The sequence below is a fragment of the Somniosus microcephalus genome, chromosome 5 (assembly GCF_052327205.1).
Source record: "Somniosus microcephalus isolate GS21.2 chromosome 5, FLI_Smic_1.0, whole genome shotgun sequence".
NCBI classification, from domain to species: domain Eukaryota; kingdom Metazoa; phylum Chordata; class Chondrichthyes; order Squaliformes; family Somniosidae; genus Somniosus; species Somniosus microcephalus.
In genome coordinates, this window is record NC_140991.1 from 272,155,227 (window position 1) to 272,172,869 (window position 17,643).

General features: G+C 43.1%; 1 protein-coding gene across 1 annotated transcript in view; it reads left to right on the forward strand.

Annotated features, from left to right (window-relative positions):
• Positions 1 to 2,329: 2,329 nt before the first annotated feature.
• aldh5a1 (aldehyde dehydrogenase 5 family, member A1 (succinate-semialdehyde dehydrogenase)) overlaps positions 2,330 to 17,643 on the forward strand; it is a 31,056-nt gene continuing 15,742 nt past the window's right edge. The window contains exons 1-3 of the mRNA XM_085988945.1: positions 2,330 to 2,717; positions 10,974 to 11,057; positions 14,145 to 14,315. Of these exons, the coding sequence (XP_085845071.1) occupies positions 2,433 to 2,717; positions 10,974 to 11,057; positions 14,145 to 14,315 (540 nt within the window). The 5' untranslated portion in view covers positions 2,330 to 2,432. The remainder of the gene's footprint in view (positions 2,718 to 10,973; positions 11,058 to 14,144; positions 14,316 to 17,643) is intronic.

Below are 17,643 nucleotides of genomic sequence, written 5' to 3' on the forward strand. Positions count from 1 at the left end.
AAGGGATATGGGGAAAAGGCGGGGACAGGGTACTGAGTTTGGATGATCAGCCATGATCACATTGAATGGCGGAGCAGGCTCGAAGGGCCGAATGGCCTACTCCTGCTCCTATCTTCTATGTTTCTATGTTTCTGTATGAATCCAAGGTTAAATTCCTCCTCTATGCAGATGACCTGGTTCTGCTGTCACCAACTAAGGAGGGTCTACAGCAGAACCTGGATCTGCTAGAGTCGTTCTGTCAGACCTGGGCCCTGACAATAAACCCCCAAAAAACCAAAGTCCTTGTGTTCCAGCAAAGTTCCAGACATCAGGGACCCAGAATAAATTTCACACTAGGAACAACTAAAATTGAACAAACTGCTAACTACACATACTTGGGCTTAAAAATCAGTTCTACGGGAAATTTTCATCTGGCTGTGAATGAACTGAAAGAGAAAGCAAGAAGGGCTTTCTATGCCATTAAAAAATCAATCCAAATAGAAATCCCAATTAGCATTTGGCTCAAAATTTTTAAATCAGTAATTGAACCAATTGCACTCTATGGCAGTGAGGTGTGGGGACCGCTAACACAACAAGAATTTGCAAAATGGGGCAAACACCCAATTGAGATCCTACATGCAGAATTCTGTAAAAGTATCCTCCGGACTCAAAGGAAAACCATAAACAATGCATGCAGGGCAGAACTAGGCCAATATCCATTAATAATTACTATCCAAAAAAGAGCCACCAAATTTTGGAAACACCTAAAAATGAGCAACCCCCACTGCTATCATTACGAAGCCCTGAAATGCCAAGAGAGGATCATAAAGAAGAATACCCTCAGTCAACTAGTCCTGGGACTCAGTGAAGTAACTACTAACACTACTAACAATAACCAGCCCCAGGACAGTGACATCGTAGCACAGAGAATTCGACCCAACACAATTGTCACTAAGCAAAAGGAAAAATATGTCATATTGGGCAGAAACAACAAAAACCCAAAACAAACTCAATTGCTACTTGGCCCTAAACAGACAATACAACATGGCTGAATACCTGACCACGGTAAAAGATAGCAAATTGAGAAAAACCTTGACTATGTACAGACTTAGTGAGCATAGCCTGGCTATCGAAAAAGGCAGACACAGACAGAACTGGCTGACAAGAGAGGACAGGATATGCTCTCACTGCAGTCAGGGACTGGTGGAGACAGAGATGCACTTCCTCACAGCTTGTGGAAAATATCAGGGCATAAGGGAGAATTTCTACCCAAAATTCACAAAATTATGCCCTGAATTCAGAAATTTGAATGACGACCAAAAACTCCCATACCTACTAGGGGAACAGAGAAATTGTGTAACCTTAGCGGCACACTATGTTACAGCTTGCCATAAACAGAGGGACAACCATTAAATCTAAGAAAAGAGTATATACAAATTATATGAATGTATATTTATACACTCAGGGATATATCTGTTTATACACTGTATGGATAGATCTGCGTTTATGTGTTCAACCATAAATGTTTTTCGATGCTTTGGCAACATAAGATGTACCTTGTCATGCCAATAAAGCGATTTGAATTGAAAAATTGAATTGATGTCCTTTATTGCTACTGCCATTATGTTGTTTCTGATTAGCACACCTGCCCCATCTTTATAATGTAGGAAACACGACTGCCAATTTGCGCTCAGCAAGGTCCCACAAAAAGCAGTGAGATAATGAGCAGGCAATCTGTTTTTAGTGATATTGGTTGAGGGCTAAAGATTATTCAGGACAACGGGGTGAACTCCCCTGTTGCTCTTTGTAATAGGAGCATGGGATTTTTGACATCCACCTGAAAGGGCAGACGGGGTCTCGGTTTAAAGGCTCATCTGAAAGATAGCATCTCTGACAGTGCGGCACTCCCTCGGTCCTGTACTGGAGTGCCAGCCTAGATTGTGCGCTCAAGATTACACGCACGTAGGGGGTAGGCAATCTCTTGCATGATGTGCAAGGTATCACTGGTATGGGAGGGGTGGATGGGCCGGCTAGTCTTTAAATGTGAAAAGTGTTCCCACGTTTGTACACGGGCAGTATGAGGGTGGAGTAGAGACTGAGTGCTTGGGTTGGGGTGGGGGGAGAGACTGAGGGCTGGACTGAGTGCTGGGGGGAGAGACTGAGGGCTGTTGGCGGGGGGGGAGAGACTGAGGGCTGGACTGAGTGTTGGGGGGGAGAGGGTGATTGAGGGTTGGACTGAGTGCTGGGGGAGGGGGTGACTGAGTGTTGTGGGGGGAGACTGAGGGCTGTGGGTGACTGAGTGCTGGGTGGGGGAGAGGCTGGAGGTGATTGAGGCCTGGACTGAGTGCTGGGGGTGTGGCTGGAGTGGGGCAGGCCCATTGGCTCTGGCCGGGGAGGCGGAAGCTCTCTCTCTCCGCTGACTCGCTGCTCCTCGGCCGCTGCCCCTGGAGACGATGCTGCGGCGGTGGAGGAGCGGGTTCCGGGCGCTGGAAGTTGCTGCCGGATCCCGGGCCGGCCCGCGGGCTCACTCGGACTCGGCGGCTTCTGGGCTGCTGCGCTCGCAGGCCTACATCGGAGGTCGTTGGGTGGAGGCGGGCGGCGGGACGCGGTTCCCGGTGAACGACCCGGCGAGCGGGCGGCGGCTTGCGGAAGTGGCGGACTGCGGGCCGCGGGAGGCGAAGGAGGCGGTGAGGGCGGCGTACGGCAGCTGGCCGAGCTGGAGAGCGGCCACCAGCAAGGTGAGGCCAGGGAGGGTCGGCTGGCAGCGAGCCGGGTCAGGGGGTGCCAGCATACCCAGTCTGGGGGTGCCAGTGGATTCGGTCCGGGGGTGCCAGCATGCCCAGTCTGGGGGTGCCAGTGGATTCGGTCCAGGGGTGCCAGCTTGCCCAGTCTAGGGGGTGCCAGTGGATTCGGTCCGGGGGGTGCCAGCTTGCCCAGTCTAGGGGGTGCCAGTGGATTCGGTCTGGGGGTGCCAGCTTGCCCAGTCTAGGGGGTGCCAGTGGATTCGGTCTGGGGGTGCCAGCTTGCCCAGTCTAGGGGGTGCCAGTGGATTCGGTCCGGGGGGTGCCAACGGATTCAGTCCGGGGGGTGTCAGGGGATTCGGTCCGGGGGTGTCAGGGGATTCGGTCTAGGGGGTGCCAGCGGATTCGGTCTAGGGGGTGCCAGCGGATTCGGTCTAGGGGGTGCCAGCGGATTTGGTCTAGGGGGTGCCAGGCAGCCCGTTCTGGTGGTGCCAGCGGGCCCTCCCTCGTCCCTCCCTCCTCCCCTTCGACCCTCCCTCCTCCCCTTCGACCCTCCCTCCTCCCCTTCGACCCTCCCTCCTCCCCTTCGACCATCCCTCCTCCCCTTCGACCATCCTCCCCTTCGACCATCCTCCCTGCCCCACCACTCGTTCCACCCCTCGCTGCACCCGTCTTCCCCTTCGCCTCGCCTCTCCCCTTCTCCCCTCTTGACCCCTCTCTCCTTCCTTATTCTCCTCTTCCCCTTTCCAGGAGATCCACGTGTGTGTATCTATGTACTATGTTACCATATTATTGTTTGTGCCCATTGACAGTACTATCTGTCAAACTGATCAAAAACTATTTTGTTATCTGGAAAGGTGAAACTTTAATCTTAGTCCCAATAGTGCATTTAAAAAAAACCTGAATTATTTACATTGCTGTTTCTGATGTGTAATTACCACCGACTACACATGTTGAAGGTTATCAGGGGGACAGTTACTAATTTATTGAGGTGTACTTGCCTTCACATTGAAATCTTTAATTGTTTTCCTCAAGTCAGGAAGTCAGATAAGGTGTAGTGTGTCAAGCTGCTGTTGGTTTGGCATCTGTTGACACTTTATCAGTCACCGACAGCAGAAGAAAATCAGCAAAACCACCAGATGAGCTTGTACCAATCTCGTTAATGTCATTACGTGCCCTTCTGTGATATTACTGCCTTCTAATGACTTATAGGATATACAGCACAGAAACGGGCCATTCGGCCCAACCAGTAAATGCCGGCGTTTATGGTCCACTCGAGTCTTCTCCCGTCTTTCCTCATCTAACTCTAGCAGCATAACCCTCTCCCTTCTCCCTCATATGGTTGTCCAGCCTCCCCTTAAATGTATCTATACTATTCGCTTCAAACACTCCCTGTGGTAGCGAGTTCCACATTCTCACCACTCTCTGGGTAAAGAAGTTTCTTCTGAATTCCTTATTTGATTTCTTGGTGACTATTTTCTATTGATGAAGGGATAGTTGACAAAGGTAAACTTTCCCTCTTCGTCCTTCTTGACTTGTCTGCAGCTTTGACACGGTTGACCGCTCCAGCCTTCTCCAACGCCTCTCCACCGTCATCCAGCTGGGTGGGACTACATTCGCCTGGTTCCATTCTTTCCTATCTAATCGTAGCCAGAGAATCACCTGCAATGGCTTCGCTTCCCGCTTCTGCATCGTTATCTCTGGTGTCCCCCCCCAAGGATCTATCCTTGGCCCCCTCCTATTTCTCATCTACATGTTGCCCCTTGGCGACATCATCCGAAAACACAGTGTCAGTTTCCACATGTACGCTGATGACACCCAGCTCTACCTCACCACCATTTCTCTCGACCCCTCCACGGTCTCTAAATTGTCAGACTGCTTGTCCGACATACAGTTCTGGATGAGCGAAAATTTTATCCAATTAAATATTGGGAAGTCCAGAGCCATTGTTTTCGGTGCCCGCCACAAACCGAGTTCCCTAGCCACTGACTCCATCTCTCTTCCTAACACCTGTCTGAGGTTGAACCACTCTGTTCATAACCTTGGTGTCATATTTGACCCTGAAATGAGCTTCCGACCACATATCCGCAGCATAACTAAGACCACCTATTTCCACCTTCGTAACATCGCCCGCCTCCGCCCTTGACTTGACTATTCCAACGCACTCCTAGCTGGCCTCCCACGTTCTACCCTACGTAAACTTGAGGTCATCCAAAACTCGGCTGCCTGTGTCCAAACTCGCACCAAGTCCCGTTCACCAATCACCCCTGTGCTCACTGACCTACCTTAGCTCCCGGTTAAGCAACGCCTCGATTTCAAAATTCTCATCCTTGTTTCAAATCCCTCCATGGCCTCGTCCCTCCCTATCTCTGTAATCTCCCCCAGCCCCACAACACCCCCGAGATATCTGCGCTCCTCTAATTCTGCCCTCTTGAGCATCCCTGATTATAATCGCTCAACCATTGGTGGCCGTGCCTTCTGTTGCCTAGGCCCTAAGCTCTGGAATTCCCTGCCTAAACCTCTCAGTCTCTCGCGCCTCCTTTACGACGCTCCTTAAAACCTACCTCTTTGACCAAGCTTTTGGTCATCTGGCCTTATATAGCTCGGTGTCAAATTTTTTGTCTTATAATACTCCTGTGAAGCGCCTTGGGACGTTTTACTATGTTAAAGACACGCTATATAAATACAAGTTGTTATTGTTATTATGACCTCTTGTTTTGCTTTTCCCCACAAGTGGAAATACACTCTGTCTACTCTATCAAAACCTTGCATCATTTTAAAGATCTCTATTAAGTCACCCCTCAGCCTTCTCTTTTGAAGAGAAAAGAGACCCAGCCTGTTCATCCTTTCCTGATAGGTATAATCTTGCATTTCTGGTGTTATCCTTGTAAATCTTTTTTGCACACTCCCCAGTGCCTCTCTAACCTTTTTTTAATATGGTGACCAGAATTGTGCACAGTAGTCCAAGTGTGGTCTAACTAAGGTTCGATACAAGTTTAGCATAACTTCACTACTTTTCAATTCTATTCTTCTAGAAATAAACCCTAGTTTATTTACAGTACCTTATTAACCTGTGTCACTACTTTTAGTGATTTGTGTATTTGTATTCCGAGATCCCTTTGCTTTTCTACCACATTTAGATTCTTATTTTCCAAGTAATATGTAACCTCCTTATTTTGTTACCAAAATGTAATTCCTCACATTTATCCATGTTGAAATTCATTTGCCAATTTTACGCCCATTCTGCAAGTTTATTAATGTCTTGTAATTTGTTGCAGTCCTCCTCAGTATTGACTATCCCCCACCAATTTGGTGTCATCTGCAAATTTAGAAATTGTGTTCATGATTCCAAAGTCTAAATCATTAATATAAATTGTGAACAACAGTGGTCCCAGCACTGATCCTTGTGGGACCCCACTTTCCACCTTCTGCCACTGTGAATAGCTACTGTTTACCCCTACTCTCTGCTTTCTGTCTTGAAGCCAACTAGCTATCCATTCTGCGACTTGTCCCCTGACTCTGCATTCTTTGACCTTATTCATTAGTCTATTATATAGTACCTTATCGAAGGCCTTTTGGAAATCTAGATAAATTACATCTACTACCCTTGTTCACTCTCTGATACCTCTTCAAATAATTCAGTGAGGTTAGTCAAGCAAGATTTTCCCTTTTGAAATCCATGCTGACTATTCATTATTATAGTTATGGTTTCTAGATGTTCTTCTATTTTTTCCTTTAGTAGGGATTCCATTATTTTTCCTACCAACAATGTTAAGCTGACTGGTCTATAGTTCCCTGGACATGTTCTAGCGCCCTTCTTAAATATAGGTATTATTATACGTTAGATATCCGCCAGTCCTCTGGCACTACACCTTTTTCTAACGAATTATTAAATATGTGTAATAGTGCCTCTGCTATATCTTCCCTAGATTCTTTTAAAATGTGCAGATGTAATCCGTCTGGACCAGGGGTTTTATCCTCTTTGAGTTTGATTAGTTTATTTAATATTTCTCTTTATTTTAAATGCGGGTATATCATTTCTAATCTCATCTTCTGATGTCATGTCCACCTGATCTGTCTCCCTGTAAATACTGGAGCAAAGTAATTATTTAATTTTTCTGCCTTTTCGCTATTGCTGCCTGTGATTTTATCCTGACCGTCCCTTAGTGGCACTATCCCCATTCCGACTTTTTATTTATGTGCCTGTTGTAAGGGGTCATTTTAACGAGCTTGTGGTGTGCGAGATCGGTTTTTGATTTTACACTGCTCGTGAGCGGTTCCGAAGCGCTCCCCCCCTCACCGGTTCTAGACACTGGGCTTATTGCCAGACCACCTTGATGTGTTGGCCCAACTTGTGACTCGGAAGACAAATGGATCAGGTGAGACAAGGTAAGTTTTAAATCAAAGGTATCTTTATTTTTAAGGAGAATAAAACATAGAGAATGAAGAAACAATGCAGACAAAAATCATGAACACGCCTCTCAATGGGAACTAAAACTTAACACACAAGAGTTACTTTGACTATCATAATACATCAATTCTAGATCAGCGATATAATAAAACGGGGGTGGAGAAAGCGCACGGCACAACGAAGGATGAATAACACTGCCGAATTACAAAGCCCTTAATATTAAAAACCCTCCCGCCTCTACAGTATACCTCAACTAGATCAGCTGGGTGGAGTTGGGCCTCTATGCTCACCAGGGTTTTTAAAACTGTCCTTGACCTTGGTGCTCCTGTATCGTCCGGGATCTCCAATCTTCTTTATGGGACCGGCTCCTGAACCTGCTCTCCTGCTCGAACTTGTAGGCCCTCCGTGCTCCTCGAACCTCACCAGGGTTTTTAAAACTGTCCTTGACCTTGGTGCTCCTGTATGAAACTGTTTTTTTTTCTTTTCCCCCAACAGTTGTACTGTTTTCTTGCCCTTATCTTGGCGCCAAATCAGGGGTTTTCTTTTGTTAAAGTAATGGGCAGGCTGCTTTGACAAAAGCGGGTACTTTATTTTAATGTCTTGTAAATGAAACTAATGGGATCTGTCCTGTGCCCCTCTGAGTTTGGTACAGATAATAGGTTTTGTCTGTGTTCTGTGATTTCAGAGATGGGTTTGCGTTTTGCTAGCATTTAACACACCTTGAGGTGTAAATACTTTTGTTTTGACTTCGTTACTACTATAACCATTTTACCATATCAATTGCAGTCAGTTCTGGAATCTTCTAATCGGTGGCGACTCAGGTTTCTTTAAGATACTGCAGTGGTATGTCCTTCTGAAATGAGTCATGTGATCTGCCAACTCCATCTTGTGTTCATAAAATGTGGCCATTTCAGGGGTTTTACAATGTAGACTGTATTTTCCTGGATTTTTGCAAATCCTACACTGTAGAATATTTTACTATTTTATTTTATGTTCCTTGATAATTTACTTTCATTGTTCTTCTTTGCCTTCCTAATTGTTCTTTTGACTTCTCTCCTAATCTCTTCATATTTTCCCTTGTCATGCTCTCCCCTGCTGTCCATGTACCTAGTGTATGCCTCTTTCCTGACACTCCATTTTTCCCTAATGTCTTTATTCATCCATGGAGTCTCATTAGTGTTTAGCTTGTTCTTGTTTTTTAGTGGAATATATTTTTCCTGGACTCTGTTGAACACCGTTTTAAGTGTTTCCCATTGCTGTTCTACATAATATAATAATAATAATCAACTTTGTTGTCATTGTTAGTGCACAAGTGCAGTACAACGAAATGTAGGCTTGCGGCTCCCGAGAGTGTACATTTAGATTAAGACATTTAAACATTCAACATTCATTTGACTTGTAATACATTAACATAAACATAATAAAGTGCATTGGCAGATGTGCAGGCTTTAGAGTTTATTTGTGGAGTTCAGTAGGATGACAGCCCTGGGAAAGAAGCTGTTCCTAAATCTGGTCGTTCGGGTGCGAATGCATCTGTAGCGTCTCCCAGATGGCAGGAGGGCGAACAGACTGTGGCTGGGGTGGGTAGGGTCTTTGATGATGGTCCGTGACCTCCGTAAACAGCGTTTCTGGTATATGTGTTCTATGGTCGGTAGCCGGGTGCCGGTAATGCGTTGGGCAGTTTTGACTACCCGCTGCAGGGCTTTCCGGTCATAGTAGCTACAGCTGCCATACCATACTGTGATACAGTTCGTCAGGATGCTCTCTATTGTGCAGCGGTAAAAGTTAGAGAGGATCAGGGGTGACAGGTTACATCCCTTCAGCCTCCTTAGGAAATATAGGCGCTGCTGGGCCTTCTTTACCAGAGAGGAGGTATTGAGGGACCAGGAGAGGTCTTCCGTGATGTGGACTCCAAGGAACTTAAAGCTGTCCACCCTTTCCACCACAGCCCCATGGATGTGGATGGGGGTGTGACTTCCGCCTTTAGACTTCCTGAAGTCCACAATGATTTCTTTGGTTTTCTTGATGTTGATCATTGTTTGCCGATATCGTTGTCCATTTTATTTTCCCAAGTTCTATTCTCAGCCCCTTAAAATCAGCTTTTCTCCAATCTGTTACCCTGGTCTTCGTCATACTTATGTCCTTCTCAATTATTATCTTAAAGCGTATTATATTGTGGTCACTATTGCTTAGATGTTCCCCGACTTTTACTTCTCTTATCTGCTCTGGTTCATTCCTCATTACTAGATCCAGTAGCGAATCCTCTCTTGTCAGGCTTCTAACATATTTTCCAATATTCTCTGAGCACGCCATATAATGTTAAGTGTACTGTGATCAGGATTGTCTTATACATATTAAATATTGTGCGCATGGTTTTTGGTTCGACGAAGAGTGAGATCCAGTGTTTTTCTTTCTTGCCAGTGACCTATTAGATATGTATATTATGTCATTTCAAGATACCCACTGATCTTTAGACAGTTGTGCAGAATACATTGAATATGCTTTGGTGGTTTTTTTTTAAATTCATGGAAAAGGATAGAAAAGGTGCATTAGGCTCTTGATTTAGGCCTGGAAAACAGTCTCATCCTGTTCTGCAGTGCAGTGCAATGAAAAATGTTATCAACGCATCAGAATATATTTGACAAATTTACTGCACTGTTGCACAAGTTGATCAGTTCTGGGAATTATCATAATGCGGCGATATTTTGCTGCTCACAGTTTGAGACCTGTACTTAATTTAATGAGCTTTACTACAGTTTCCACTTGATGCTTTGGTTAGGCAAGTTGGTCCAGCTCACTGACATCCATATCCCGGTTAAATTTAGTGAAGAGCCAATGGATCAGCTCTCAGTTGTACATTATTCTGTCGATTTTTTGAATTGAGCCTTTGCAGTAGTGACGTTCTCTGACATAAATTTTGCCCTGTTACATATGCACTTCAAACAACCATATTGAACTAGCCTTACTGAGAGGGCCTGCATACAAAATATGGGTTAACAATTTATTTGTTATCTACATTGGAGGATAGTCTAATCCATATAACCAAAACAAAATGTATCTTTCATTTATTAATTCAGTTCTTCTTTCATCTAAACTTCATTCATTTAAACTTCTTTCATCTGAAGTGTTGTAACTGGGAGGGCTGAAGAAAATAAGGATAACAGAAAATGCTGGAAACACTCAGCAGTTCCGGCAGCATCGAGGAGAGAGAAACAGAGTCAACATTTCGAGTCGGGACCCTTCGTCAGAACTGACCTGCTGAGTGTTTCCAGCATTTTCTGTTGTTATTTCAGATTTCCAGCATCTGCAGTATTTTGCTATTGAGAAGATAAGGATAATGGACTCAGAGGAGGGAAGTAATCTTGTTGATAACTGGGACGGTTTTTGGGATAGATTTAATGTTTTCGGGATACATGACCCTGATGGGGAGCTCCACTTTTGAGCCAGAACATGAAAACCAGTAATTGGGATTCATTTAAACTAGCTATGGGCTTAAATGTGAACAACAAACCACTTGTAGATAACGGAGAGGCAAAAGAACATATTAAAGGGAAAAAGAGGAATACGCATGTAAAAATGGGTCCAAATAAAGATGATGAGTTGGAGAATATGCTGAAATGCTTTTATCCAGATCTAGTGGTGTGTCAGATCCAGGGGCTGCTCCAGACCCAGGTGAACTCTGGTCATAGCTTCGATGGTCAATGTGATTAGCCCCAAAAATGTTAGCGAGGGAATTTTGGAGCCAAAGTTGGTAACCACTTATCACATGACGCGGTTTTATTTGTCCTGTGTTCAACTCTGTACATCTTTCAGTTTACTATTTTTGATATTTCTATTTTCAGGAGCGAAGCAATTTATTAAGAAAATGGTATGACTTAATGATAAAAAACAAAGACGAGCTCGCAAGGCTAATTACTGCAGAAAATGTAAGTAAGTAAAACACCAGCAACTAACCAAAAAGAGATTGCACTTTGATATGCTGCTCAGAGCTGCTTGATTCCTTAAATAAAAGTTATATCAAAGTAAATTAACCTGGAAGAATAGCATATATTATCTATTTTACCAACAGTAAAAACTAGCTTGAAAAAGATTAAAGCAAATACATAGAATAATCTTCTCCTCAAAGCAGTAAGTGAAATCTGAATAAGGGTATGATTAAGAGAGAGAGAGGGCCTGTAGTTCTGAATAATTCCACAATTCAAAAGTGACTAAGCGACTCGTGAGTTGGGTACGATATCCACAGCAGTGAAATTTTAAGCCAGTAGTAAATCTGAGTTCTTAAAAAATCTTTTGTCAGAAGAAACTATTGATCAGGGTTTTCTGAAATCATGCTGGTGCTTTCACTTTTGTGTTCACTGACCTGATGCAATCTGTGCTGTGCTTTAACTCCTTGATAAACAAAAGATTGATTGTCTGTGTGGGCCAACACTGGACCTGCTGTGTCTTCAGTGCGTATGCAGTGTAACATTACAGATAAAGCGTTATATAAATTAAAAGTTAAATGTGGTTCTTTTATTCAGTAGCACTATGTGTATTCAAACCAATAATATAAAAATGTGACCAATTTCAAAAATAATAGTGAACAACATTTCTATGTTTGGTTTACTAAACAATATAAATGTTCCGCTGTGATTTAAAGTCTTTGATAATCAGACACTTTGAATTACTTTGTATAGTGAGTTAGACTTAATTTTTCCAACTACTATTATTTAGCATTTTAAAATAAATCTAAGAGGGGGGAGTAGGTTAAAACAGACATATGCAGGTATTGCACTTGCTTGTAAACTAAAGACAATTACCAGCTTGTAAATTCCTGGTTCTGTATCAGAAGAACTCAGCTCTTTAAATATTGTTTTGTCATCGGTAACAAAGTGTGGTGTGTAGAGGTGGATGTATGTGTGCCTGCTAGACAAATGATGTTCTTACACATTAGTTGATCTCCTGTGTTATTGCACATAGTAATTTGTAGTCCTCGGTGGCTCCCTTTCCATCCCTATGCCACTTGCATTACCTCTTCCTCTTTCTACTATTTCTTCACTCCCATCACTAGCCTTATGTCATTCCCTTTGAAGTTCCTACTCAATCGTTGTATCTTCTAGCCTATTTTGTTATGCTGTCATTAACCTCACACATAACTATTTCCCTCTCAGTCCCACTGACTTCCCCCAAGGGCAGATGACAAGAGACCAGAGGCCCTCTTGCTCTCAATCTATTTCTCTCCTCCTCTCTCTGCCCCCCTCCTAACTTACTGTCCAACCCTGCCCCCTCAAAGAGGCTTTGTTTCCTTTCAAAATTCAACTTGTTTACTTTTTTAAAACATTGGAATGAGGAAAGACATTCTGTCTGCCTCTATCTAGCTGTGTGTCTCACTCTTGTCTCACAGGTGTCAGCAATTGGAATATTTACATTTTCTGTCAACGAGTCAGGTGAGATCATTCAAAGCTTTGTGCTTGCTTTAAAATTGAATGTGATTTTTGTTTAAGAATGAGCTAAAATTAGGATGAGGAAAGAGACTCTTACTCAGCTTAATATGCTTTCTGAAATTTATAGAAATACAATAAAAACTATACCAGGTATATAATTAGTTTGCTAATTTCTCTCTCGCGCACACACACAGCCTCTTTTTTAATTATTTGAAGAAAAGCTAGAGGGAAAATGTCAAAAACTTTATACATGTACTATATAATTCTGTGACTAAATAGTTTGATGTGTGTTACTTTAAAGCTACAAGGTGTAATTGCTCAGCATCCTTGAAGTTTAGGCCAGGTCACACTTGGGTTCTCTTTTTAAAGCCAAATTGTTATTAAGTAAACACATGTTTAGTAGTTGCTGAGTTTCAGTTTAATTTTTATTTGATTAGGGAACTGTGCAGATGTGAGTGTACTGGTCAGGTTCAGTTTGCAGGTCAGAAGTACAGAGTAACTTTATAGCCCTTTTATGTTAGTATCAGTGAGGTGTTTGTGCCTCCAGTTCACAGGTCTCACTCACCTGGCTGCAACCCCGATGTAAACTTGTTGGATTTTCTAAATCAGGTCACCACTTTTCACTGCGACTCTGCGACTGGAATTGGTAAATCTGGGAGGTTTACATTGGGGTTACTGCCAGGTGAGTGAAACTCGTCCTTCAGGAACCAGCAGCGCAAACATTTCATTGGCAAAAATATAAAAGGGACTACAAGAGTACTGACACTGCAGCGACCAGAAGAACCGCATTTACGTTACCTGGCAGCAGCCTGGCTTGAACTGTACCAGTCTTGCTTGGGAGGCAGGTAAATTGAGGTTAGGTGGATTTTGAAAATGCACAGGGGGCCCAGTGGACTTGTACTCCATGTGGTGTCAAATGGAAACGGTGTGAGATTAACCCCTCCCAGGAGTCAATCCTGTTTTATCTCTCAGGATTGAACCTGAATCTGGATTTATACTCCCAATTTATCATTGGTGCGAAGCCCAAATCACTTTGCATTGAACATGTGATTTTGTTTAAGAATGAGCTAAAATTAGGATGAGGAAAGAGATTCTGTTTCTCGGCTTAATATGCGTTCTGAAATTTATAGAACATAGAATAAAAACTATACCAGGTGTATAATTAGTACACTAATTTATCTCGCGCACACACACAGCCTCTCTTTTTCCACATTATTTGAAGAAAAGCTAGAGGAAAAATGTCAAAAACTTTATTCATGTATATAATTCTGTGACTAAATAGCTTGATGCGTGTGACTGTACCATATGTTGTTTTGCATCTGGTACAAAGTACAATATCTGGAGTATTGATGCATCATTCTTAATAAAGTAGATACAGATTTAGGGTTGTATAGTTTTAACTTCAATTGATTTTGTGTTCATATCTGATCCCTGAACCAGCTTATAATGGTGCATTTTAGCTGAATTTTCAATCTAAGCACCACACTGTGTAGCCTCCAAATGTTCTGCAGCATAAATGTGAATACTTTTACAGTTGTTTTTGCATCTTCTCAGTAATAATAATAACTCTTGGTAAATGATCCTCTTCAGGGAAAACCGCTCCAGGAAGCCTTTGGTGAAATACTCTATGCTGCGTCGTTCTTGGAATGGTTTTCAGAAGAAGGTCGTCGAGTGTACGGAGACATTGTTCCTACTTCTTCCCCAAACCGTAGGATCCTAATCCTGAAGCAGCCAATAGGAGTAGCATCTATTATAACTCCTGTGAGTACTGCGCATCAGCCTATCTGCAATGTTATGTCATTGATGCCTAGGTTGATGTAGAACATAGTTATCATATGTTTGGATCAAAGTACACATTTAGAATGAGCAATTTGCAGTATATGTTGCAGCTGAATTGAATTAAAACCGTACTAGTAATGGGGCACTTATCTAAAGGTTTTAATACCTGGTAGATTATAATTCTGATGTGTGCTGCTGTCTAGAGTTAAAATGGTTTACTCTTGATGACTGCTCCAGTGACCACAGCCAGTGGTCCGACATACATAAATTTAGCCCCAGATACTGAGAGATTTAGCCCAAATTCATATTTGATTCTACTAGTGGTGGCTTGACTCACTGGTAGTGATATCACCACTGAATGAAAAGGTTGTGGGTTCAAGCCCCACTCAAAGACCTGAGCGCATAATCTGGGCTAACACAGTATTGAAGGAGTGCTGCAATATCATGGGTGACGTCTTCTGGACGAGACATTAAACAGCGCCTCTACCACTTGTTCAGATAGGTGTTTCAATGAAGAACAAACAACATTAAATTGAACCCTAATACATTTTATAAACATTTAAAGTGTAAGAGGTTAGCTAGGGAAAATGTTGGGCCTATTAAGGACTCAAAGGGAAACCTCCATGTAGAGGCAGAGGACATGGCTAAAGTATTAAATGAGTACTGCATCTGTCTTCACAAAGGAAGCGGATAATGTGATGGTTACACTAAAAGAGGAGAGGGAACTTATGGACAGGATAGTAATAGATAGAGAAGACTTACTAAAAAGATTAGCATTACTGAAAGTTGGTAAGTAACCGGGTCCGGGTGGAATGCATTCTAGGTTGCTGAAAGAAGCAAAGGTAGAAAGAGCCGAGGCATTGGTCACAATCTTTCAATCTTCATTCGATACAGGAGTAGTGCTGGAGGGTTGCTAATGTTATACCACAATTGAAGAAATGGGAGAGGGATAAACCAGGAAGCGGCAGGCCAGTCAGCCTAACATCGATGGTGGGGAAGTTATTGGAAACCATTATCGGGGCCAAAATAAACTTTCGGCCTGGGTTAGTAAAGGAGAGCCAGCATGGATTTGTTAAAGGGAAACTTGATTAAATTCTTTGATGAGGCAACAGAGAAGGTTGAGCAAGGTAGTGTAGTAGATGTATATATGGACTCTCAGAAGGCTTTCAACAAAGTGCCACACAGGAGGCTTGTTAAGAAGATGGAAGCCCATAGAATTCAGGGGAAAGTGGCAGTATGGATACAGAATTGCTCATTGTCAGGAAGCAAAGGGTGGTGGTGGATGGATGTTTTTCAGACTGGGAGGTGGTTTGCAGTGGTATTCCCCAAGGGTCAGTTTTGGGTCCATTACTCTTTTCAAATTTTATAAATGACCTAGACTCGGGTGTAGGGAGCAGCATTATAAAGTTTGCAGATGATACAAAACTTGGCAACATAGTAGATAGTGAAGAGGATAGTTATAGACTTCAGGATACCATAGACAGGATGGTGAAATGGGCAGAGGCATGGCAGGTGGAGTTCAATGTGGAAAAGTGTGAAGTGATGCACTTTGGGAGGACTAATATGGAAAGACAGTATACAGGAAACTCTCGATTTACCGGCACCCAAACAACCGGAAATCTCGGTTAACCGGCAAAATTCAGGAGTAGGTTCAGTTAAGTTTTTCTTCATATTAGTGGCCGTTTCTTGATTCTTGGCTGTGTAATCGGGGGTTTCTGCACTTGTTGCAACAGGGACGCTTGGTCTGTGGCCGGGGTTCCTGCAGCTGTTGCTAAGCAACAGGGAAGCCTGGATTTGTTGCTGTGTACGGAGCTCTTGTACCTTTTAACTATAACTCTGTAATCTGGACTTTTTGATAAACCGGCACCACGCCGGTCTCGTCGGTGCCGGATAAAAAAGAGTTTCCTGTACTATAAATGGCATGATTTTGAAAAGTGCATATGAGCAGAAAGACCTTGGTGTCCATATACACAAATCCTTAAAGGAGGCACAGCAAATTGATTCTTCAGTTAAGGGACTTCAGTTAAGTTAGGACTGTTCTCCTTGGAACAGAGAAGGTTAAGAGGTGACCTAATAGAGGTTTTCAAGATGATGAGAGGTTTTGATAGAGTAGATAGAGAAAAACTATTCCCTCTGGAGGGTGGGTCAATATCCAGAGGTCATGGATTTAAATCATTGGCAAAAGATCTAGAGGGGAGATGAGGAGAATTGTTTTCACTGAGAGAGTTGTCAGGATCTGGAATGCACCAGCTGAAAAGATGGTGGAAGCTGATCCCATAAATAATTTTAAAAGGGAGTTGGACAGGTACTTGAGACTGAGGAACTTACAAGGTTACAGACAACAAACAGAGGTTTGGGACTAAGCACATAAGAACATAAGAAATAGGAGCAGGAATAGGCCATTTGGCCCCTCAAGCCTGCTCCGCCATTCAATAAGATCATGGCTGATCTTCTACCTCAACTCCACTTTCCTGCACTATCTCCATATCCCTCGATTCCCTTAATATCCAAAAATCTATCGATCTCTGTCTTGAATATACTCAACAAATGAGCCTCCACAGCCCTCTGAGGTAGAGAATTCCAAAGATTCACCACCGTCTGACTGAAGAAGTTTCTCCTCATCTCAGTCCTAAATAGCCAACCCCTTATTCTGAGACTGTGACCACTGGTTCTAGACTCCCCAGCCAGGGGAAGCATCCTCCCTGCATCTACCCTGTCAAGCCCTGTAAGAATTTTGTATGTTTCAATGAGATCACCTCTCATTCTTCTAAACTCTAGAGAATATAGGCCGAGTCTACTCAGTCTTGACATAACTGCTCTTTCAAAGAGCATGATGGGCTGAATGGCCTCCTGTGCTGCAAGTTTCTATGATTCTAAGAGCATGGTGTCCTGGCCAGCATTCATCTTTTAACCCGCACTACCAAAGCAGATTATCTGATCATTTATCTTATTTGCTGTTTGTGGGACTATGTGTAAATTGGCTGCCACATTTGCCTACAAAACAGTAACAACCACATCAAAATTAGTTAGTTGTGAAGTGCTTTGAGATATCCTAAGGCCACGAAAGGTGCTATATAAATGCAAGTTCTTCCTTTTTTGAGTTTATTGAACAGATCTGAGACTGAAACTTGCTGCTTGATCAGTGAAATGTGTGCGTTTGCTGATTTGCTATTGTTGGGTCCAATGTAGTAGTCATTTTATTTGAAAGTCCACAGTGTGTAATTTGAGGGTGATCGATGTTGAACTACGGAGAGACACGTCTCGTAGTCCAACTGAAAATGTGAAAGTTGCTTATTAGGGAAAGTTTGAC